A 26,236-nucleotide genomic window follows, 5' to 3' on the forward strand; every position below is an offset into this window, starting at 1 on the left:
TTGAGACAGTGGAAAAGTGGAGAAACAGCTACTGAGTGTCCAACTCTGTTCCTCCCTCCCATTCTCTTCAATCATCAGATATATACCCAATTAAACTCAAAAACTGTCCGCAGCTTATATTTAACTCTGAAATCTGCTGCTTCTCTTTAAGGCCTTAAGTTTAGATAAATAACTTTTTCCAGCTGCGGTAATTGGTGTTAAGATACATTATCCATGTTTCACATGCTCTTAGTAGAGAACACAATTCCCAACATCATACAGATTTACTGATTTGTTAATGACAAAAGAAGATTTCACCTCAGATCCATCACCTCTGATGCAAACTCTCAAACTCTTTAAGCTTGAATTGCTACTGCAGTTCAGGAGATACTTACTGTTCGCGCCAGACCTCGGCAAATTTCAGTATGGGTCACAAGCTGCAGTTTAATTTCTGTATCCCATTTCCGACAGTTCTGAATATATTCATGGCTTCCTACACAGTGCTTACTGTTGAACAAATGAAAGCTATAGTTATTTACACCAAAAATATTCAGTGCTTTTCAGAGAACTCACACAAAATAATTAAAGCAACCTACTGAGCTCAAAATAAGGAAGTGGTAAATCAGACTCCGCCATCATACTGCTCAAACGGGTTTTTACTTCAGTGGAAGTTTTAGTATACTGCTATACCAACGTTTTTGCTAAAGTTCTTAACTACTATGGTTAACATTGAAACCAAACATTCTAACCCAGAAAACGAATGGGGATTTGCCAGTCATTCACTTTGAAAAAAAAATCAGATTATTAGAAGTTATCAGTAGATTCTTTCCTGGTTATTGGCATTTAAAGGACCTGAAAACAAAATGATCCATCTACAGAAATGCTTTAGAAGTCTGCATCAGAAAACATTGTATTCCACACAACAGACAGCGGTTTAGAACATTTCTGGGAAGCTGCTGAGAATCTGCTGTATCCCACAGGAGCTCTAAAGACTTCCAATCTCTGTGCAAAATGTGCATCTACATTTTGAAGATTTCTACTTTCACGCATTTAATCATTAAAAACACATTTGCCAGTAACGGTTCCATTAGAAAGTACCAAGTTAAACATAAATGAAAAAGAGTTTGCTTACTTCTGTAGAACTTCTTCTTGGCCACAGACTTTCAGGAAATAGCTGCCAATATCCACTTCATTCAAGTCATCATGCACCCAGCAAAGCGCCTGCATTATTATAAGCTCAACGGGAGAGCTCACTGTTTAAAGAAATGACATCTAGAAGTTAAATATGGGTGTACTGCAAATGATACTAAACATATTTCACTAACAAGTTGTACCTGTTCTTGAATTATGGTTTTATACTTGTAGAGAAGATTTTTATGCCTCTATCGACTCAAATTTCATAATTTCACATCTTCTCTTTATGCTGCAAAGAAAGGCATGCTATAAAACCTGCCTGTAGTTTCAGAAGGAACAACTCCTATTTAAATTAGGCTACGGTGCAGCCACTTGACAAGAAGTACAAAACCACTTAACTCACAATATATTTTGCAGGAGTTTTTTACACAAGAAAAGCATTTTAATTTATTTTCTAATAAGATTGTCTTAAGCAGGAAAGGTGACAAATGATTAAACGACTCTAGAGCACTCTGAAGTTTAAAAAAACCATTATCTTAAAAGTTGATTATAGAACTTCTGTATTTGTACTGCTTTTAAGGAAATTAAAGCCAGCTGTAGCAGAGAGAAATGGTACTGGAAATCTTTTCCCTTTTTATTTCTGTAGAGCAGCTTTCACATTGTGTAGATCAGATCTTAGTAAGCATCATCAAGCTTTTGCAAAACACAATTCTTAACTACCAAAGCTTTTTTATCAGGTATCCGATGTTTTGAAAGTAGATTTTCCTTTCTAACCAACAAACACACAGCAACAGAAATAACCCCAGTCAAGCCTCACACTCACTCTCCTACAGGCACCAGCTGTCACTGCGGGAAGAAAAGACAGATACGTTTTAACACAGAAAGTTTATTTAAAAAGCATTCCTTATGCCTCCCTACCTACTTTCTGATTGCCTTTGAATCATCTGCCAATGATGTCAAAGTTCCTCAAAGTTCATCAGCAAACACTATGCAGAAGCATTCATTTTTTTCAGCAGTACCCTCAGTTCTCTTTTTTTTCCACTGACCTAATCTTTCCATTGACCTCATCTTCTTAATTTTCTTACCCTTAATATAAGAGATGCTACTACTATGGTGGATATGCAGGTAAATCCAGGCAATATTTTCCATAAGAATGCAAGTGCTTCATCTCATTAACAGATGACTTATTATAAGCACAGTGGTATTTCGTGGCCCATGAAGAATGAGTATAGCTGAACAACAAGTAATAGTAAGTATGAACTCAGAAAGACTGACTTCAGCAGAAAATATGGTGGATGATGGAATAAAAAAGTACAGTAACAGCTTACAGCTTACGTGCTGTAGCCATAGGCTCTGTTGCTTAAGGTCTGTCAGTCTTGTGGAGCATTACAAACTAACATGAAGATGTTACCACCTTTTTACCACCTCTATCTTATTGAAAGAGGCTCATTTCTTCCTGATATGTGACTGCTCAAGTAGACCTGTGCTTCCCTGTAAAGTCTAATAAACAGTACCAAAAGGTATACTCTGAAGTTGACCTGTTTCCCTCCCTCTATGCACTGAGTCATAAAAACACTGAAAAGCTACAGTTCCATCTGAGCAGGACTGAAAGCCATAAGGAAGCTGCTCCAGCATTAGGAAGCTAAAATATGCAAGAACTTACCAAGAAAAGATGGACTTAAAGGAAGAAGGCAGCTTTAAACACACCTATGTCTAGTCACAGTATGTGCTATATAGATGTCTACAGATGCTAGAGATGAAAGATTCAAAGTTTAATGGTGATGTCTCAGCATGAGAAAAAAGGATGTGAGCAGACAGTACAAAGAACGAGGCCATGTGTGGGGCTAGAAACAAACCACATTCCAAGGTTTCACTGAACTTCTAGAAACAAAGGGCCAAAGCTTAACACCTCTTTACATTACTAAAACCTTTTGTAGGTAAGAATTAAGCCTGTAATATTAGTAAAGCGCAAACTTACAATAAACAGCATGAGCCCTTCCTAGGCTACACTTAACAGAGGAGTATTAAATCGAAGCAGAATAACTGCAAGGTTCAGCAGATTAATATTAAATGAAAATATTTATGCATTAGGAGCTTGTTTTCCAGTAGAGCTTCTAGGTCAAGGGAATAGTAGAACAATTTCATATCTTTTGAGAACGTCCAGTTCTGAGGGGTCTACGCTTCCAGAGAGAAGTGAATGATAAGAAGCGCTGCAGCACAGGCCTACTGCCAGGTGACCTGGCCTGGGAATGGGAGCTCTCACCAGGCCTAAGAGATTACAGCAGTGTACAGACTAAGCTGTAAGCTGTTCCTGAGGTAATTTATTATCAGCAGCAGCTTTTTAATCACCAAGAACAGATATAAGTTGATGGCATCCGAAGTTACAGCCTTAATACAGACAGGCTGTGCAGTGCTGACTGCACAGAGAATATGAATTTATATCCAAGGACAAGGCAAGCCTCTGAATTCCACCCCAAACTAATATGCTTCATTATCCATAAACTGGGCCAGCTAGTTGAAGTACAGCAAGACAGCATCATTTTTATACATGTAGACAAGCATACACTGATCTCATGATAGCTAGAATAATTTCAGCATTTACTCTTATTTCCCAACAGCAATTTGTCTGAATTTTCAGGTTATCTGAAATAGCTCTAAGTATTCTAGCAAACGTCTGAATAAAAAATTGATGAAAGTTCAGAATCTGTTTCCCCTCCCTTCTTCTCCCAGATTACCATAAAGTAGGTCAAACTCTTAAAAAGTTGTATTAACATTCCCAGCTGTGGATAGAACAGTGCTTCCGGTTTGTATGGTTTATTTTGTTGAAAACTGTTCCAATTTGTCAGCTTCTAAATATTTTCTGATGGAGTTAGTGACCCACATCTAGGTTCTTTCTTCAGCTACCTTTCCCACATTCCCCACAAGCAATCCCTGTAACTGAAACCCAGGGATTACAAGACCTTAAAAAGCCACTGGCCTAGACCAAGTATGCAGTCTCAATCCACCACTCTAAGCCTTACAAGCAAATTCCAGTTTAAAAAGTAGAAACATACCATCACATGTAAAAGTTACTGGCTGCTGGAATCCTTTGATTTCTATAGAAACCTTGATACTGGCACTCTCCCCAGTTATATTTCTTTGTAGCATGATTGGACTCAACACAAAGCCTGGGTTTGATTGCTGATCAGTGTAAGGAAACTTGGTCCTCAATCTGTAAATAGAAAAAGTTTATGAAGCATTGCAATGGATAAGTTTAAGACTGAAGCAAAAGAACACAGTAATAACCACAAGCCGGAGCAGTAAAGAACACTTACTGCTCTTAGCTAAACCATGTATACAAAAGCATTCTATTTTTTCTACTCTCAACAGTGCACTGCCCACAATAATTATATAATAGTAGATAGAGGGGGGAAAAGAACTAGATTATAGTTGGGCACATTTTTCATGTAGCTTACAGGATAAAAGCAATCCACAACATTTGCCTACAACTGAGTTAAAACACAGAGTAAATTCCTTCACATACGAAAGACTACAAAACTCTTGACACGTTTGAACTTGTGGATGTCTAATCTGAACTTCTGAGCAGTATCTAAACTCTGGGAGTTGGGAGAGGCTCAAATTAAGGGAAAACCTTTTTTTAGGACACAAACATTATTAAACATGTTCACATAGTTAGAAATACAGTCCTTTGATACCCGCTTTTTACTTTCTACTATTTAACCTGAACAAAAGAATTTAACTATCCATTAATGTTAAAGCAGCATTACAGGAGATTATGAACAGAAGTCATCTACAACAATCACCCATTTCATTATCTTGCCTCCTGACAAGAGCATGAGTGAGGGGAAAAAAAGGATCCCTTTATTTATGCAGCCATAAGTTCAGGAGCATTTTAAGTGCGGGGTCTTGAGAGAAAGAGCAGCAATTAAATATAACTAGAAGCTGTTCTAATACGCCTGTTTTATTTTGAAAGATTTGTCAGAGCTGTCAGCAAATCGTACATGACTTCTCACTGGTTTTATGGAGTTTGCATTTCGCTTCATAAACGCTCCTGTTTTACAAAGTAGTTATTAACCAACAAATTCAAAGATCTCTAATTTCCCTTTTTTTTATTGGATTTTGAATGGGTGAGGCAAGACTCCTAGCTTGTCTTTCTCTAGGAAGAAAACAGATGTGACTCGTTAAATTGCAGCAGGGAGTAAAAATAACAGAAGGAACCCCAAGTTATCAAGTTCCATCTCCTTTGGTTCCATGTATAAGTAATTTCAGCACCCGATCAAAGCAGGAAAAACAGAGGGGATTTTGTTTGTTTCTGTTAGCTTTTTTCTACAGAGTTCCAGTGGTAGAAGCGATATAAAAGAGCATTTAAGGTTTAGAAAGACACGTAAGTGATGGGATTTGCCAAAGCCTATCAGTAAAGAAAAAGACTGAGTTATTTCAAAAGAATTTGTACTGAAAAACAGAAGGAGATAAAGATATAATGAAGATACAGAAAATACTTTAGGGTTAAAAATAAAAAGCTTTACAAAATCAAGGGAAAAACAGTGAGAGGGAAGTGACTAAGCAAAGTCACAGGATCAGAAGAATAAAAAGGAGACTTCATACTACTGAACACCTTCAGGATTTTGTTGGCATTCTCAAAAATCGTGATAAAAACAAGAAAAACTGGGATAACCAAAGGGAAAAGAATACATACAAAAAGTTTACTTCATCAAGCAAAAAACCACTAGCAGTAGTCCTCATGACTATACATGTTTCCAATACAAAAGTAGTAATGAGGTTTTTTTTTCCTTAGCTTTTTTTTCTTCTTCTTCTGAACGCTACTTTCAGTAATTTCTTACTTTGTAACTGCTTGAGAAAAAGCTGACAGTTCTTGATTCTGCCCTTCCATTTCTTGGAGAAGCACATTTTCTGTCAGCGTGCCAGTGGTCCCATTGTCTTTCTGCAACTCAAAGATAATACAGTATTTAAATAGCTGCAAACACATTCCTGGAGCCTACAAAGCCACATGCAGTACACAGAATTTCAGACAACTGAGTTTTATGATCAGTTTTATGTCTATTTATATAAGGGGAAACATGTGCATCACTACCGAGTTTAAAAATAAAGATTCACTGAACCAGAGACTTCTTTCAAGAAAGTAATTTATTTATCTGACAGCATCAATATGAGTTAAGAACAAGCTACAAGTATAACAGCTCCTGGGCTCTCAGCAGTGAGCAACGACATCGGGCATTCAGCCAGATTTTGCTGAACGTGATGAGGAGAGCAAATTGCTTTTTTTTTTTTCCTCCACTTCTGCCATTCAAGTCAGTATGGAGTCCCACAGAGAACCATCACACATCAAGCCTAACCGTGACTACCTTCACCGACAAAGCAGAACAAGATAAACTGTACACTTAAAGCAGCATTCAGAATGCAAACTCAGAACTAATCTCACGGTAGCAAATTCATGCTGTTTTCATCTCTTACATCCCCAGCACTCCCCACCACAGCCATTAATGCAAACCACCTTCCTCCAAAGTATCCAGCCTAAAAACAATTGCCAAAAGTGACCTGCATTTTGAAAAAAACAACCCTGTAGCAAACAGAGCTTTCTTGTTGTTTTTAGAAGTGCAATAGTTTTGAATACAACCTCGTTTCTGATCCGACTCACATACACACGATACACAAAATAGCCATACAGACGCCAGTGTGAGCTGCAACAGGCAGCAGGGTTGAGGTAGAGCTAACCACTCACAGCCCAGCAGTCACCAGCAGCTTGAAGCACTCGTGGAACTCCAGGCAGCTGCTGCACAGAAGAAGCTGATCCTGAGGAACCTGGCCTAGGAGCATGGCACACGTAGAGGATGACGCCTCCCGACCAATTCTTCTGCATCCAGAGCTTTTGCAATGCTCACAGAAACGTTACAGAAATCCAACCAGAAGTCCAGAAAGAAAGCAGACCACACTATCATTTTTTCTGAAAATCATAGCAATCATTTCTTCACAGTTGAAACAGAGAAGAACTACTTATTCAATATGTGGGGTGTTCATTATTAGCTGACAAAATGAGCTGAGCACCTCATTTCATTAGATTGTGTCAGGTACAACCTGACAACATAGGCAAATCAGACTGAGAGAAAGAGTCAAATGTGAAACAAATGCAGAGTTAAGATCTTTTTCTTTCAGTGCTCATTTTAATTAAATTAGAATGATTAAGTATTATAGCATTAACTTTGAAGGGAAAATATATACACACCCAGTGTTTGTAATCTGAACTGCATTTAAATCTTCTTATTTCAGCTAAAATGTCAGTTTTATGAACACTGATCAGCTCAAAGAGATAAATTCTTTGCAGCTGGGGATTATGGGGATTATCCAGAGGAAGCTGGGAAGCCACAAGACCCAGAAAGAGATCCATGAACAGGTATGAAACCTTAAGTTCAGAAAGCATCATTCTAACCTCTCAGACAAGTTCTATCACACAAGAACACTTCTGACCAATTGCATAAAACCTGCTGACAAGCCTGCAGTATTGTTCCTACAACATGAATCCTTTAAACAGTTACACAATAGCACCAACAAAGTCCTACAAGGAAACGGGAAGCTGACAAACAAAGAGAAAGGTAAACACCTTTGATAGGGAGTCAACCAACTGCTGGTCAGAACTCACCACAAAACTCCCTTGTTACACTGTGTGACACTTTCAAGCTATGTATAACAATATTTGCAGGTTAGTCGGCTGTTAAACTCCGACAAGTATAGGGAACTACAAGCCAGTTGTTCACCCTGGCTAAACTTGCCTATGAACAATACATTCTAACTCAACGAGCCAAGAAAAGAAGGTTTATTTGGTTATCCATAGTTGATCTGAGAGTTACAGATAGCTTTTGCTGGGAATTACCTCCGAGTATGACACCAAGAACACGAAACACCTACTTGTTTTTTTAGTTAAATTTCACTCCTCGGTGTTGATCGCTTTTCAGAAGATAATTTCAAGAGCTTTGATGAAGTAAGAATTTGTTTAACACACACTGGACTACTTAGGTGAGCGATTAGGTTCTTGGGCTACAAGTGAGATGTGAATTTCTTTACCTTCTAGATGAGCCAATTGAAGAGGTGTAAGCACTTGCAGTCACAGGAAATAACTTGTAAGGAAGGGCACTTCAGGCCAAAACAAATAAACAGCTGTCTGAGAAAAATGCCTCATATTCAGCACAGCCTATAAAAATAGAAGTGGTCTGCAAATACAACTTCTCTCAACATTCGATACAAGCTGTTCAGTACGCTACCAAAAGTCAAGCTGAATTGGACCCCACAAGAATATAAAGTCAAAAGACTTCAGCTTCAACTTCTAGAAAAGACAGCATCTAAAATAGGACAAACTGATGATTTTACCTCTGCTTTCGGAAAGGAGAGAGATGAACACTGAAGTATTTAAAGGGGATGCACAGATACTTTACTGAATATGAAACAGAACTCAAATCCTTCTATTGATTCAAGGGATTAAAAATAACATTACGGAATCAAAACTATCACTGGAAACTCTTACTAATAGTTTTGTCTGAAGGAGCAGTGAACTATGAGGTGACTCAAAGTGATTCATACTAGTAAGGTGCAAGACTTCAGGAAATACTTTGAAGGAAATGTATTGCTGGAGGTCAGTGGGATAAAGTACAAGAGAACTGCCAAAAATAGGGCTGAAATAGCTCAGATTCATACCATACAAGATGAAATGTTATTTATATGACAAAAAGTAAGTATGCAAAGGACAAGCAAAAGCAACGTGTTATGTGAAAGTGTATCAATCTGAGAGACTTGTGCTTAGACAACGTGCTTAGAAACATTTCAGCTTTAGAACATCAGGTAACATTACAATAGAGGCTAGAATATGGAATATTACACCAAAAACAGAAACAAAGGTAGGAAGTACATCACAAGCTTGCAGTTGGGTATCCACTGCCATAAACTAAGATGCCATAAACTAACGTGTCTGAAAAAGATGATGAAAAAGATTCAAATATATCAACCAACCATAGGAGCAGCATATGCTGACGTGATGCCATCATGACTAAAGCAAATACAATAAAGATACATGAAGCAGAATGCCTCTCCCTGTTATGAGTTTATTGATGTCCCTGTATAAAGCATGTGGTATATATGCTTTCATACACAGAATGAAAATTTTCATAAGCCATCTTCCCATCTTCAAAAATAGGAAAAAAAGCCACAGTTAAGAGAGGCTAACCCAATGGAGACAGAAGTTGTAATGAAAGCTGGCAGAAACTAGTTTTTCTTATAATACATTGAGGGTGTTGACCCTCAAAAGCATTCTTATTCTTCAGTAGCTGCTGTTTCATCCTGCTAAGAAAACTGGCCAAGAACTAGTTAGGAATGGACTTCTAATGACAATCAGAGGACTGACAACGACAGCAAGGGACTGGAATAGCCTTTAAATTGGGAGGCAGCAAGAGTTAAAAAATAAAGCACGCGAAGGCAGAGTCTGAGCATTTTATGAGCTGGGTAAAGTTTTCTGCAAATAGCATGGGAGTGGACCTAATCAGCAAGAAAGACCCTTCTAAATTGTGATTCTTGACAAGAGAACCCTGGAAATCATAGAAAAAACAGACTGCATTCAGCAACAACCAGTCAAACACTACTCTCCGCACACACCACATCAGAAGCACCAACCAATACAAACTGTCAGTAGTAACACTGCAACCAACTAAACGCCACTGGAAGACAGACAATGCACACCACTGGATAAAATGACAAAGTGAAGAAGCAAACTGCTGAAGAGCCCGAATTTACCTGCCTCTCCAGACAAACACTAGCGAATAACTGAGCTCAGATTTCACAGCTTAACACTGGAAAGAGGAACAGGAAAAAAAAAGTTAGATCCAAGGTCTTCACACACTACTTTAAAAATTATGATGCAGAAGAGAAAAAGTAAAGGATTTTCTTTTTCCTCTAAGGTTTTTTGTTTCTTCTTCCTACGCCTTCGAATAGATGTGTGCCAGAACACTGACAACTGGCCCAGAAAAACAGGAAATACTCCAAATGAGTGGCCAGAAATTCCACCTTAATGGAAATTCAGACATAAAGAATCAGCCTCACAAATATTCCTTTTCTTGAGGGGTGGAGGTGAGATGGCCCAGTTTAGGGTGGAGACTGAGGAATTAAGGAGCAATTTGGAAAGCATCCTTGACTGATAACAGTTTTACAGCTTGTCCCTTTTCTGTTAAAAACAGCTAGGAAGACAATAAATCAGATTTGAAACAGCTGCAATGCTAAGTCTCCAAGGTGAACAAATCTTTTAATCCCTGCCTCCAGCCAGTCTCTACAAATGTGCTTTTCCTGCCACCACCATCCTTGCCAGGGTGTAGATTTTTCCACTGCAAACTTCTCCATTCCTGTACTCTGTCTACCAAAAAAAAATTTTAAATGCACAAGTCTTCATATTCACTTCATAGTGAAGAGGCTGATATTTTATAAAGTTGCATCTTTAAGAAGTATCATGAAAAGAATTTAAAATATAGGAAAAGCTATATAATCTACACCCACTTTCCAGACTGCTATTGGGCAAGGGCAGAGTGTACTTCTGGAGGCATTACTACCCAGATGATACAGCCAATAAGGTCACAATCACGTGCTGTACAGTTTAGTTTCAATAGAAACTGCATATGCTTTGTGTCCAAAAGGATAAGTGTCATAACTGAAAGGTCCGTTGACACTTTTCTCTTGAACTTTTATTGAAAGAGATTGTGGTCCGAGAGCAGATATGAGCTTTTTGCTCTGCCTGAGGAAACTAACATCCCACAAAGATGGTTTTCCAGCACAAAAATACAGAGTTTCTGACCTATCAACACCCATGAAGAATCCCACCTTCAAGAACAGCGTATCTATCTACAAGTTTTGGTTACCACCTTTTTAGCATTCCTCCATTAAACAGGGTGGAGGAATGGTCTACAGAAGAGAATTAACAGTGATCCGGTGAAAGACTGCAAGGGATACTGGGAGAGCAGAAAGTCTTTTTGATTACAGCATCTTTTTTTTCCTTAAAAGAAAAAAAAAAGCAGACAGGTTCAAATATAGGTGAAAACACCACTTTACAGACTCCGAGACAGAGCCTGCTCAAGATGAAAGCTGTCAACATCTACCTCACTGCCTTTACTTTGTAGCCCTGTTTGATTTCCTCAGGAGTCTGAGTATTTACCAATATGATTTAAATACTTCATTGCTATATGGGTTATTTTCATTTCTCTTCTGTAATGTGTAGGAAAACCGCACTTTCCTTGGTAAATTTGGAAAGATAACAGAGTAGCATTTACTTTAGGATTTAGATCAGTACCGATGTTCAAGTTTTTAAAATACGACTGAAGCACGCATATGTCAGTAACATCACATTATCTGGACAAGTCAGGTAGCATTTCACAAACAGATGATCAAGTGTCCTTAAATATTGCGACTAATCATTATCCTTATACCACTACTTAAAAACATGGATTTACACACCTGTGATGTTTGGCCTTGTAACTTCCCAAGCTGAGTTGTTCGCATGTTCAAGGACTGGCTCCTCGTAACGGTTGCTCCAGAAGATTTCCCATTTATTTTTCTTTCCAGATGACAAGTTACTAACAGCTTCTCTTTTAACAGCACAGCATCCCACGGATCTTCAGCTGTCATACCTGATGCCATCTCTCCACGATCCTCTGCCTTATACAAAGTCTCCACACTATCCACTTTTGGTTTACTGAGGGGATCCAAATCTAACCAGTCAAATTTACTGATGTCTCTGCATTTTTCTGAGGCTGGTAGGCTGGAAACTGCAGACTTTATAGCAGTCATCTCTAAGTCTGTGCTTGACTTCCCATTTCTCAGAAATTCTGAGGTGCTTGCAATTTTGTCAAATACTTTTGCCAATTCTGGTGTAAGTACTGGAGGATATATAGGTAGGCTTCCTTGTGGATGGAAAGGTGTAGTAGCTGCCAGTGGATATGAAATGTATTGCGACTGCCTTGGAAGACCAAAATAAATAGGTTCTCTAGAGCGATAAGAGGACATACTTGGATGGAATCCATTCTGAAATACACTAGTCTGTTTTATATAAGAAGCTGAGGGGTAAATAGGAGGTAAAGTGCATGTCACAGGCGCTGGTATCCCAGGTGTCCACTGTCCTCTCTGACCAGTAGGCCCAATATAAAATTGTGAAGACAGAGATGGGCTCAAAATAGGAGTTACTGGTAATGCAGGTACTTTACTAGATTCAAAACTGTCATCCAGCAGCAGTTTCTCTAGTTCAGCATGAGTAAGCTTCTCTATGTCAATGGTACTTAGTTTATCTTCCATTCTCTTGGCATCAGACTCAGGAAACACCATGAGATCATGGTCTTGTTTGCTATGTGTCTGTGCTACGTGCCCGGTGCTGCTTAAAGAATGAGAAGTTTGCTTATTACCAGCTATACCTCTTTCTTTCTGCATCTTAGCTAACGCCTCAGCTTCCATCTGCAATGCCTCCTCTTTGTCCACGTCTTTTGACCTTGCAGTTGCCAAAGAAGGTGATGAGCGCTGTTTAAATCCATTGCTACTGGATAACTGGGCCATACCGCGAGGGCAAATGTCCATTTAACGAAGCAACAAGTCCCTTGCACTGCTAGGTTACCTTGGCTTCAGAATAGGTTCAGCAGCTCTAGAAAGGAAACGAAACATTAGAAAAGGCATAGAAGAAATCATATGCAGACAACTACTAAGCCGCATACCACCAAATTACAAGGTTGCACACATCCTTCAGAAACCTAGAGCATAAAATTTTAAAGACATCACTTTTTTTTTTTTAACACAACTTAAGAGAAGCCACACAATCACATTCACAGGCTAAGCATTCCACAAGACCCATTTACTTTTCTTATTGGTACTCACAGGTAGGTAGAGCAAGTACTTAGTTTATTTTTGAGCCGCTAAACCTCAGACTGATAAAGATGCATTTGGGTACCTAACAAGCTTCACATGTGAAGCAATTCTGCACACATAACCAGTTTCAATTTCAGGGAAAAAAGACAAAAGAAGACTGTTCTGATTTTTTTTTCTGAAAACTGTAGATTCCAGCATTGATAAAGCACACAATCAAGAAGCCTTTCAGTTCACTTCGACATATTAGAGAAACGACAGCCCTAGCAAATTGACAACTGTACCACGATTATGACGGTCATAAAGAAAGGAATAAAAGAAGAATGAATGGCTGAAGAACCTCACTTCCTTTGGATTTTACTTTACCCACCTAAGCACAGAATTAGCACTTGGGAAATGTTATTTTGTGGACGAGCGAGACAGATTATTCAAGTACAGCTGCTCATTAAGTAATTCTTTCAACAGCCCCTTAAAGGAAGTGTCACTCACTTATGTAAGGGAAGAAACTCTGGAAGGTTACTTTTGCATAAGGCCATTGCCAAGAAAATGACATCTTGCATTCCTCCAATTCCAATCTTGTGCTTGGTACTATTATACTGCTTCCTGCATTCACCACAGTATCTATGCCTCTATATTAAGATAATTTTACAACAGGCTACCAGAAGAACTGCGCTGGTTTTCAGTATTATTTCTACAGCTTTTAAACACAGTTGGGATAGAGTTGACTCCAGGAGATAAGCTGTCTTCCAGCAACAGCTAGTTGCATATCAAGTAGCAAGATAAAAATCGTGAATAATGAGTTTCTGCTAGGAGGGTTATGTGAACAGCAATCCTCACTTAAACACAGTTTCAATGAACTAAATGTGCCCTTCGGATGTAAATCATCATGGGTTTAAGTCAGGCAATAATCGACAAATAAAAAGTATCTGCATGAAATAATATGTAATAAATTTTCTAACTGTTCAATATATAGATATTGTCTTGCTATTCACATCAATTAGACATTCTTTACCTCCTTGAATCAGACCAGAGATATGTGGCTTCAGACACAGACTGTACTTCTGTCGTCTGGCCACAAACAGCAAGATTCTTAACAGATTTCTAACAGATTCTTTAAATTCCTGAAGACTCGGGCCAAGTTTTTGTTTCATCTACTTCATCTCAATGCCTATATTATGAAGGATAGACATCTTCATAAAAGATTCTATATTTCAGCTAAGCCTGAAAACAGATTCAGGTCAAATCACTCAAAAATCAAGATTAAACCAGAACTGATGTTGTAGGTACCATAAGACTTCAAGGAAAAGTGGCTTTTCCCCCCTTCTACCACATCTTCCCCCCTTCTTCTATTTTGAATGAAGCCTGTTTCAGTAACAAGTTGGACAATTTTTATAACAACTCAACCTGTATCAAAAAACAGATGAAGGAAACCAAAAGACATTTGTATCTGTAATGCCTACAACATGCTCCTAGGTCAAGAACAGTGATTTCTCCTAGGAAATAGGAATATTTTAGTGCAACACATCGAAAGGCATACCTCAGACTGAACAGATGCCACTGGCAGCTCAAGAATACAATGTTTTTCTGACCTTAGTTGGACTAAATCCCAAAGTACTATCAGACAACTCAGTTGCTTATCATCTATTTAATTACAAGCTACCATAATCCTTCCACGTCAATGTGTTATACTCCTTAGGTATAAGCTAGGGGAGGAAAGGTTTATTCTAGCCTAAAAAAGAACCCCCTACTGTTTTAAAGGAGAGAATTCCGAAACACAGAGCTACTGCCTAGTATAAGAAAAAAAGAAAAACAAAACAAAACAGCATGCAAGTTAGCTAAATAATTAAATTTACTTACATGATGGATGTTAGCATATGTAAATTCTCTATTAAAACCTAAAACTTGACTTTCTAATAGCTCTGTTAAAAAAAAAAAAAGAAGTCCTGTCCCACCTGCTGCCCATTGGTACAGCTGAGTGCTGAATGGACCAGGGAACTCACAAGGAACACAGGGCTGCTGGGCAGCTCTACCATCAGGGCAGGTCTCAACCCTGATTACTGCATTACAGCACAATTGCAGCCCTCAGCAACATTCACATAGTGACTATCCTCCTGCTAACACAAGTCTGTCTCCATCTTCTCCTCAAGATGTATTTCATAGATGGTCTAAGCCCACTAGCCACAGACAGCATTCTAATGAGAAGCCTAATATGCTTTACACCAGCTACTTAGACTGCCTGGATACCTAAGCAGGATTTAATCTCTTTATCAGCTTCCAGCTGGTTAAGATAGCTATGTCAAATTTTCAGAAGCAAGAACAGCCCGCCCATTGTTCCCAGTTTATGAAGTTCTCTCAGTAATTCCTACCTGGCTTTTCCAGGGAGCAGCAGCACGGAGCACCTAAGGATTCTCAATAGCAGCTGGATCTTTTCCCTGAATTTTATTCAAACAAATGGGAATAGGATCACACTCGCTAAGACAGCCTAGAACTATTTGGGCAACAACTTTGAAGGTTATCAGTGCACTCTGGTGCTCACTGATAACAACGGCAGTGAGAACAGATGATTTTTCTGAGGGAGAAAAGACACTGAGATTACGTGGCCTTCAAAGTAACCATATATAAACCGAAGAACAGTAATTTGGGCTCCTTAAGAACCAGGAAGCCTTACTTTTCTACTGAAATGAACAGCTTTGATCTCGGTGCTCACCAAGTAGCCTCGTCCTCTCAAGAAGCTTCTGTTTCAGCAAGCCATGCCCACAGGCAAAGGTGCACTGCTCTGAGCTCAAACACGGCTTGTATTTAAGCCCTGTCCTCCAACACTTCTAAGGCAGTGTATAAATTTGCCTGCAGTTTTTCATTTCAAACTGTTGAAAAACATCTGATAACTTTACAATGGCTTTTGCAAAACCTCGTCCTGCATGCCACTTTTAAACAGTACACTCACACGAGAAAAGATTAGAAGCTCCCCAGACATAAAGGTCGCTAAAGGAAAAAAAGACAAGCCTACCTCCTAACGTTAACTACACTGCAGCAGCCAACATTTTCACTTAAAAAGATGGGCTCCACTTTGAACTTTTCAATTTGCAGCCGCCTAAACTCAAAGGCAGACTGCTAGCAAAATTTAAGCTTCTTCAACATCTCCAAAGAGAAGGGACAAAGCAAGGAACTACCCAAGCATTCGGGAGGTTTCAGTTCAAACCACGGATGCAGGAAAAAGAGTGACGAGAACCATTAGGGGCCGTACTTTGGGAAATCAGCAGACCTCTGCAACAGCTGAAGGCACACACAGAACTGCAAGGAATATCTTTGAAGTCAGGATCGTTCCCTTCAACTACCGTGCACTCACCTAAGCAACAATTTAAAAACAAACTTCTCAGCAGTTGATCTGATCACCCTCAAAGGCACATTCCTCTTTCCAAATAGGTAAAGAATCAGACAAACACCTCAAATACGATATTTTCTGAGAGTATTTGATCAAACATGGTAGGGCAGAAACCCACAGACCTCTTCCTCTGCCTCCAGCCATGCAGTTTCCCTAAACGTAGCACTTCCTTGGCGATGATTTAGAACACACACGTTTAAATGTATTCAAACGTATTCAGATATTTAGAGTGTGAAGTTCACTTGCTCAGTCAAGTATCTGTGTATTGCCACGTCATTATATTGAATAGAGCAATGCTCATTACTCAGAATTTCAAAGGAGCCAAGTGCTCCTTTTAAGAGATAGGCGGGAAGATGTCTGGCAATCTCCTTCAGATCAAAGCCTCTACACAGGATTGAAATTAATTTCAAGAACTCTTTCATTTACAGAGGCTTACGTAAAAATGAAACGTCTCTACATATGCACTGCTCCAACATTCGTACAAAACTGAACCACAAAGCCATTCTTCCTAATGAGAAATGGACACTTTTGGTCAGAAACACCGTGAGAATGACCGTACCGGACATGACATCCCTACCACGACAGAGACTAACCTCAATAGGTTTCCTATCTAAATGAACAGGGGATGTCTTTATTAGAAACAAATCCTGCCACCTCAAGCAGAGGTAATCTCACCATCTGCTAATGGACACGTTACTCCTCCACTTAAGCCGAGCTGCACAAACATTTTCTTCTCAGAAAGCAAAAGCATGAAAATAAGGCTTTTAGCATCCTATTTATAGTTTGTTCTAGCACTAAACAAGGACACAGTTCATACTGTTTGTAATTCACTCTTCAGAAACACGTTACAGCTATCGCTCATGGGTGCACAAACTCCCTGGAGTTCCAGCTCTAAATACAGAAGCAACGATAACATGTCAGACCGCTTCCTGCCTTCCTAATAAAGCCTTCAAGCAGAGCTTCCTCAAAACAAGAGCAGTATCCACAAAAACTCCCTGTGGTTATTTTGCTATTAACTAAAACAGATTCAGAAAGTATCTTTCTACCACCGAATGACAGCAAAATTAAGAATTAGTAGAGTAGCAGAGACAGCAGCAGTTCTACAGAACAGCAGGGAAAACTTCAGCAAAATAAGGAGGCAGTAATATACTATGGAAAGTACTAATCGCCTGGAAAGGAATTCATAGCAACACATTTGCCACAGCAGGAAAACTCCTTACCAAGAAAAAACACAGGAACTTTGATGTTCAAAAGCCCTCTATTCTTGCCAGATGCATTCACAGATTGCTAGGAAGTGAGAAAACGGAACAGATATTTCATCAAATTAAGTAAATCAGATGAGTTACTTACAGACTTGTAGTGTGAGCATTTTGGAGGGGTGGGGGGAAGCACTGGGAAGGAAGTATGACAAAATGTTAACTGAGAAGAGATTCTGACAGTATGATCACTATGCACAAAGTGGCTGAAAACAGAAGATACAGCAAAAAGCAGAGAAATCAGCCCAGCAATGCTTGAGAGAACAAAGGCTTTATTCTGCTTCATGTACACACAGCAGCTAACATACCAGATATTTTAATTCCTGAATATGCATTAAGCTGGGCTTCCAGTGTTTATCCCTCCCATGCATCTAATAGCATAATGGTCTCCAGGAACATTAAAAATTAGGACATAAACAGATTCTTGACTTGTGTGACAGGCTGCACATCAAGCATGTCTTTGGTATTAAGTGGTTTTCCATGCTTGTCCTGAGCTTGAATTATTCCCTTTTTCATGGTCACTCTGCACAGTGTGTGAACTGTTTATTTGTCAAAAAGACTTTCAACATCAAATAAACAGCCTAAGCAATAAGTATGAAATCAGATTGATGGCTTTGTCTCTCTCAAAAACAAACACACACAAAAACCCAACCCACCTCTTTCTACTGCTTTAATTTGGAAGACCTTATGTGCTGCAGACACACCTGATACAAAATGTAAATTATTGCAAATAAACTTTAAAGAAACATAATTTACTGACAGACGTGCAAGTTCTGGAACAGACAAGATGTCCACTTTCTAAAAATACCATGAGTTCCAAGTGTTTCAATAAGGTGTACTTAAGTAGCCTGAAAGGTCAGTGCTTCCACTATAGTTCTACTGTGTTACATCTCCACCAAAAATTAGCAGCTCCTTGAAGTAACTCATTGTAGCAAAGCTGGAAGATTCCTCCTCAGAGAGGAGATTAACTGTTGGCTAAAAAGGTTGCATCCATTTCATGTCAGACCGTGTCCATAGAATCTTCAAAGACTGTTTCAGTAATTTAAATAAGGGTGCAATGTTTAATTGGGCACGAACTCTGGATCAGTGCTACCTTCTGTTTTTCTCCAGTCATTCAGCCTCTAAATACCCAAACAGCTGTTCTGAGACCAACAACTGCACCTCTTCATTTAGATTTTAAAAATTCATTTCCATCCAGAAAGTACAATTGCATCACAAAGCTTCTGATTTTAACAGCTAAGTAAGAATAGGGCGTTTCTAATACTAGAATAGGAAGCCTCCAGGAATGCTTTGAAGTCTTTCAACATTGGCAACAAATATCTTGGAAAACAAACAGCAGAAAACAGCATCAGCTGTTTCAGTGCATATGAGAACACTTTGGAAATCGCCTACTTCGGCCAGTTACCATCCATAGCATTATGCAGAAGATCCCAGACACGGCATCCTTTGTCAGGTCACTCATTCGGGATTTTTGATCGATGTTCCCAGACAACGTTTCCAAGAAAGCACCCATCACAGTGTTCCAGCCAAATGCCAACATAGGCGGCTGTAGCTACCTACAGATGTTTTTCATGGCCACAGTGCATTCCTCCCTTTCCTGAACCAGCAGCTCGCACCCTTAGCCGCTGCAAGCCACTCCAGCAGTGGATGTAGGTACACGCAGATTAGGTACAGCGAGTTTGTGAGCTTCTATGGCATATCTGTGCTGTTACACTCCCCCTTTCAAATTCTGAACCCAATTACCATGTCAGTTGTCTGCTAAGGAGATAGAGATCTTAATTAAATTCCACTAGGCTGCATAAAATCAAGCAACTCAAGGCAGCCAATAGCGGGTGCTGCAGCTGAAGAAAAGAGTAGCATGAGCTTACGTTATCGGACATCACAGATTTGCTACTGGAAGAATCTTTACAAATACTGGAATCATGCCATGATGTCCTTAAAGCTGAGGACACAGATCAACAGGAAACTTAACATCAACTTTGTCAGCTGTAAAGCTACTCACTGACATTTATATCTCCATATTTCACCCCATTTTGTTCTCACTCTCTATCACTACACCTGCAATTCTGCTCCTGCACAGCACTTCATGGATGCAGATACCAGAAAAAGCAGTCATGAAGCTGGTGGCATCTCAGGCCGTTTCACTCCACTGTACTTAGTCAAGACTTTTTCCATCCCTTACAGCCAAGCCTATTACCGGCACTGTTAGACAAAGGCTAAGAATTTCAGTTCTGTTGCAACGTTTCTTCTTACAGAATAATGTTTTCATATCCATTCCTGTTTACTTTAAGAACTTTTAAATGGTTTCTTCTGCTTTTCAACCACCTCTAAGGTTGTATGGGTGATCTGGAGAAAAGCACGATTCACGCACTTTTCCCACCAACCTCTCTTTTCAAAGTGCACTTGAAAACCTACGTATAATGAGAAATACACCACACAGAACGAACATTAGCTACTGCTTCAGGGCATGGCTTCTTTTTAAGCAATGCCAGTGCCCCAAATAACTTGATTCCCATCTGAACAATTCACTCAGTAAGCCACAATTTGCAAAATTATTTCTCTTCAAAATGTCACATATATACAACCAGAGCAAACGACAGACTGCACAGCACCTCAGAGGGCACCTAGCTCAACCTCTCGCTCAAAGCAGAGTCAATTCTAGTAAGTAATTACACATGCACAGCTACAGTAGAGGAATATGTTTACTGACATGCTGCTGTGAAGCCGGTTCTTCACATTTGCACCACTTTTATTCACTTTTAATTTTGTTGTGTTAGTAAAAAAAAATAAACAGATCCATCTTAGAGCAATTTCGGCACTCACTGTGGGCACAGAGTTCCTGTCCTGTTCCAACTCTGAACGGTATGCACCTCTAACATAACAAAAAGTAGAGTAGTAGAATATGGAGAAGACCATGCCGTCACAGCTCCAGTGGGGATTTACCTGTGCAGCACTGTATTGGTACCAGGCTACCAGCCTAACCAAAGGCAACTCGACTGCAGGAGCCAAATTACTTCTGCCACTTGCTTCAGCAGACAAGCTTCCCCGCAGGCAGGGAACTTGCACAGTTTCAGTTACAACTGGCTGATGCTTCTCAGTCACCAACCCGGTATGTCTGAAAGCATTAAACAACTGTTGATTACTGACCAAGCCAACACAGACCTCTTAACTGTACATACCAAAATGCTTCTAAAATGTATTGAGTTAATTATTTTTAAAAACAAACAAACAAAAAACCAAAAACAAAACACTACACTGGTAGGTAGAAAGGTGACAGGATGGTTACATCGTGTCAGACCACAAGTTTAACTTGCCCTTGTCTCTATGGGTAGCTTCAGAAATGCACAGGGACAAGACAAGCACTTAACTTTTCCTCAAAATACTCTTCCAGTTTCCACTAATTAGCAGCTCAAAGGCTTCCTGAATCCTGAGATCACTTCTTTAATATTTAACACCCGAGTTGGATTTTTCCTCCAGGAACCTGTCAAGTTGCACACTGGCCTCAGGTAAACTTGGCAGCACCTTGTACTTTGCTGCTGCAATGACAACCTAAGCAAAGAGTGCATCAGTCAGCACTCACCTGTTCTGTTCTTGACGTGTCTGCTAAAACTACCAACATCAGTGACAACACTGCAGCAACCACCTACCAACTCTGTGCACACTGAGTTAGTTCATCGAGGTCAGCAGGCAGCAAGGAGTTTCTAGATCTGAGCTGGCAACAGTCTCAATACAGATATCTAAAGGTCCTCGTGTGCTACAGACTGCAGGCTTCCCAGCTTTGTTTTTTTTTAATGGACTGATGTGACATTATAATTTCAGTGCTAAGCACCTGAAAAGTATGAGCTACATGAAATGTGCAGACACACTTCCTCTCTCTATTCCAAATTCTCAATGAAAGCACTCCCAGGTGACAACCACTTGGAACAAACTGAACTTACTCTGCAGCACATAAGTGCAGATTGCATTTCTACTAAAAAGTATAGACAGAAGTAATATTTCCCACAACTTTTCTTTAATGTGAACTTTGAGGAAGATATTTTACTCTAAATCACTTGCAGAACAAATGAGATTTCTATACCACTGGCATGCTTAGAAACATTTCCTCCTTTGCTTACTTGCCCAGTCTGGAAACAACTTCTGCATTCTTCTGAAGAAACTGACACTGCTGCAGCCTTTCCATGTACAAAGGGGCTGGATGAATGCTGTATGAGATGGATGACTGACGTTATTGGTCACTGCTGATAAAAACTGAACTCTGGTTCTGGTAAGTAATTACACATCCGCAGTTAGGGCAGAGGAATATATGTACACACATACTGCTGCAAAGCCAATACTTCACATTTGTACTACTTTCACTCATTTTTAATTCTGCTGTGTTAGTCAAAAAATAAATCCATCCTAGGGTAACTTCTGCACTAACTGTGAGCACTAAGAGGCAATCATTACTCACAGTCTCAAAAGCAGAATATCTTTATCTCAATGTCATGCAGGCTGACCTCAAAACAACACAAGATATGTTATGCTTACAGCACGCTACCGATCAATGTTACTTCACTGTTATTTTTTTTTAAAGCTCCCACAGGATAACCTTCAGATTGATCAGGACCAAAAAGACACACAGTATGCGACCCTTCTCTAATTACATTCAAACTCTTGATAGCATTAGTTGTTCTAACTAGTTCTATACTGGTCTACTTTTAGCCCCACATCAAAACCTAACATGACAAAAAATCCCAAACATCACCCAGCATATTTATGTTTGTAAGCAAGCTTTGAATTCAGATTTCTCCAGCCAGACAGCAGGAACAAATTTATAACAGCAGTATATGATTAAAGAATACCTGAAGTTGCAATTTCACTCAGTTTGAGAAGGAAGAAACAGAAGAACACATATTCAGAAGGGAATTATTTACTTGGTATTTTGAAAGGTGTCATTTTCTACTTAAGGCATTCAATTTCCCTTGTTGCTGTACAGAGAGCTAGTCAAAAAAAGATTTAAAAAATAACTATATCACCAACGTAGACTTATATACACTGCTTAACTGTATTGATGAGCCTTTACGTACCATGTTCATGACTATAACGATATCCCAAAAGAGGAATCTCAAGTTTCTGAACCAGGAGCACTGCTACGCTGTGGTTAAGTAGGTCACGTTTATTCTATGAAACTACCAGGAAAAAAGCAGGGTGGTTTTTTTGCCCTTCCTTGAGACCTGTATTATTATTATTTTTTTTTAATACAACTGCCCTTATATAAAAGATTTCCAAACACAACACAACATCAAAGAGGGCCGGGCTCTGATTTATTCAACAGAAGGCCGCAACTTCAAACATTTGCTACTTGGCTTCTTCTCCCTGCACTTTCTCCCGCTGGCTTTACCTTCTATGCAACTTCCTCTTATTGTCCACCTATTCTCAGTAGTTTTGCTCCAACTTGTTTCCGATTTTTTTATGAACCCGGTGGATGCCGCAGTGTCTGCCCCGATGCAGTCCATCAGCCCGTGCTGGGCAGCCTCTCCTCCCACAGCACAAAGGAAGTTTTCCCAGGCCCACTCGCAGCGCTGAGGCGCTGGAGGAGCACGGACAGGCCCCAGGAGCCCCATGCCCCACCAGCAGAGCGCTGCCGGCGGTTACTTCGTTCCCCCGCCCGTCTCTTCCCTTTGGGATACTTCACAGACCATCCATCCTCGCCACCCGTGCACCGCACGACGAACTCTTACAAACGGCACCGAGCTTCTCTTCCACCCTCGGTTCCGTCCCAAAGTAACAAACCACAGGCAGCCGACAAGAACTGTTACCTGAGGGCACCGTACCCGCGCTCCCGGGACCAGACGCAGCCCCCGACCGCCGTCACCCCCCATCGTCCGCCCGCGGGAGGCCCGGCGCTCAGGGGGACACCGGCTGCGTCCGCACCGCTCCGCCGCGCAATCGGAGCGGGACCGCGCAGAGAGCGGCTCCGGGGCGGCGCAGGCCCCTGCCGACGAGGCAGCGCCGCCAGCCGCGCTCAGACCCGCCGGGACAGCGGGCAGCGCCGCGCCGAGGCCGAGGGTCGCGACGCCGCGACCCCCGAGGAGCGAGAGGACGCCGGCGGGAGGGCGCGGAGCGGAGCCGCGTCCCGCCACCCACCTCGCAGCGCCGCCGCCCCGCAGCCGCGGCCATTCCGCTTCCAGCCCCCCGCCGCCGGGCTGCAGGCTGCACGCTCCCGGCTCGTCGTTCGCCCCTCGTCGCCCCCCGCTCGCCGCGCCGCCGCCACCGCGCGCCCACTTCCGGCCCCGGCTCCCACCGCTGGCGCGCAGCAGGGCGGGGAGAGGGGCGGGGCTTCGCTGTAAGGAGATGGGCGGGGCGCGCCCGGACACCGCCTCACCTGCGCCCCTCTATTTCAGCTGGGTGCACGGGCGCTCCTCAGAGAACAGTCTTACGTTCCGCTCAGTAGCTTCCAGTCAGGGGGTACCGCTTCAAATAATCCAGTTCCGCTTACTAAGGATACTTCATACACCAAGTTCCAAACAATACAAAGCACCTGATTGAACACAGAAGACAAATGAAAAGCATCCCTTTAGAAGCTACAACGTAAATGAATCCATCGCTAAGAAAAGGTGCATTAATCCGCTCAGTGTGAGCACAAGGCAGCTCTCTTCTCTGGCACTTTCAAGCAGAGCATGACTATTCAATGGAGTAACTGCATCACAACATCGGTCAGTGCGTGACAGCGCCGCTGGGGCAAACAGGAACCACAGCAGTAGCAAAAAGAAAGGCCATCTGGTTCCTTCTGTTGACTACTGCAGCCTCTCAGACCATCTTCATGCCCGTTTACCATTTTTCTACACACAAAGCGAATACGCCATTCCTTTGCTTATGCTCCTTCAACTGAAGAGCAACCCCAGCGTTGTCGGCCCTGCTTCCATAGCTGCTACGGCACCCACGCTACGTGCACAGGTGTGCTCCAGAAGCAGTGCCGGCAACCCTCGGAAACAGCAGTCATGCATCAGATGGCAAACAGCATTCCCCACAGCTTAGCTTTTAGTGATGGGGAGGGAAAACAGCCCTGCTTCCAGAGAGAAGCGCCTGGCCCTGGGAGCCGGGCTTCTAGGAAGGACGCTGCCCCCAGTTGAGTCAATAAAGGGAACAATGGCATAGCCTGCAGACTGCCTTCTGAATGGGTAATTACAGGCTACACATTACCGCACGAGAACATGACGTCAGCTTGAAAGTATTTCTTACACAGGAAGTTACTAATATGTGGCTGTAAACGCAGTGCACAAGGTGCACGTCCCAGCAGTCTCACTATCTCGTTACTATATATATATAGTCTGATACACTGTTCCAGCGTCACAGTTGCCCTGAGGAGAAAAAAGATTCTGCACACAGACAAGCAGTAAAAAAAATCCATACGATGTTACTGACATTCTTAGTAAAACTTAAATGATATATTACAGGAGAGCATTTGTTCCAATGCTTGGAGAGAATAAGTGCTGTGCTCACCGCCCTTCATGCTCAGACTTCACAAAAGAACTCCAACGTAACACATGCAAAAAGCAAATCACCTTGTGTAAATAACCAGACTAATACTGGAATTAACTGGAAATCTCATAAACTGCAGCTGGCAGATGCCTTTTAAAACTGTTTTTAGGATAAAGAAGTTCTCTGTATACCCAGATCAAAAGGACAACTACATGCAATGACAACATAAACAAATGCTTTGGCAAAGATAACACGTGGAAGTACAAACATCTTTCAAAAGAAAATTCCCTTCGTTTTCTTCTCAGCCCGAAACACATTTACGTAAGCCTTCCAAATTTAACAGATGAATGCCTTAATATAACTAGTGGAATTCCTACTTGACCTTCATTAATTGGAAGCAATAAACTCACTGTCTATTGTCAGAGCATCCTTTCAGAGAACGAGAGATGGTTAGTAGAAGCATGGGAATTTTAAAAGGACAAACGTGCTTCCTCTGCAAATAGAAAGAGCATATCCCAGCAAGGACAAAAATCTCTTTGCAGATTGCATTTTGCATACCGGAACGTGGTGCTTGCTTACTTTATGCACATCTATTCCAAGGAAATTCCCAAACGTTTGTTCATCGGGTGGGAATGCAGCATGAAGCTCACCCACATCCTGTTGCACACTCTCCTTAGCACAGACCACACATCAGGGCTTCTCATTGCCTCCCGGGGCAGCCTGGGGCAATGGCACTGCCTGGCCCACAGCTGCATTTTGGCCCTACACTCCATTCCAAAGCAGTCAGCTTCAACATCACAGTCCCCATGTGATTCAAGGAAACCCTGGGCTGTTGTCACAGGTGGCAAACTGTAGCTTTTCTTGGCTCTGTGATCCAGAAAAGCCTTATGGCCTGCAACTTATATGGACAGAGTAGTTTAGGAACTCACGTTTGAAAGAAAAAGCCATATTCATGAAATACCTTAACTCAGACTATGCAGGAATTGAAAACTATTCATCGAGATCTCTTGAAAAGCAGCCTAACATTGGAGTCACAAAGCCATGACATCAGGTGATGTGTGAATTAGAAGCGAAACACTTAAATTAAATGTTATTAATGATGCAATAAATTGCTTTAAAATATACTTAGAAACTA

The 26,236-nt window shown here is 40.9% G+C and overlaps 1 protein-coding gene across 8 annotated transcripts in view; it reads right to left on the minus strand.

The window, feature by feature from the left end:
- Positions 1-26,236, minus strand: part of PIK3C2A (phosphatidylinositol-4-phosphate 3-kinase catalytic subunit type 2 alpha) — a 65,574-nt gene that overhangs the window by 25,153 nt on the left and 14,185 nt on the right. For 2 of the 8 annotated variants that reach the window (XM_040701355.2, XM_004941407.5), the window contains exons 3-7: positions 11,611-12,784; positions 5,955-6,061; positions 4,167-4,324; positions 1,112-1,232; positions 375-486 (exon numbers count right to left, since the gene is read on the minus strand). In XM_040701355.2, coding sequence (XP_040557289.1) covers positions 375-486; positions 1,112-1,232; positions 4,167-4,324; positions 5,955-6,061; positions 11,611-12,720 — 1,608 coding nt within the window. In that variant the 5' untranslated portion in view covers positions 12,721-12,784. Of the gene's footprint in view, positions 1-374; positions 487-1,111; positions 1,233-4,166; positions 4,325-5,954; positions 6,062-9,906; positions 9,963-11,610; positions 12,785-17,604; positions 17,672-23,438; positions 23,872-24,004; positions 24,161-26,236 lie in introns of those variants that run through there. The other 6 variants (XM_046942002.1, XM_046942001.1, XM_046941999.1 and 3 more) reach the window with 6 other exon arrangements.

This window comes from Gallus gallus, chromosome 5 (genome assembly GCF_016699485.2).
Source record: "Gallus gallus isolate bGalGal1 chromosome 5, bGalGal1.mat.broiler.GRCg7b, whole genome shotgun sequence".
In the NCBI taxonomy this organism is placed as follows: Eukaryota; Metazoa; Chordata; class Aves; order Galliformes; family Phasianidae; genus Gallus; species Gallus gallus.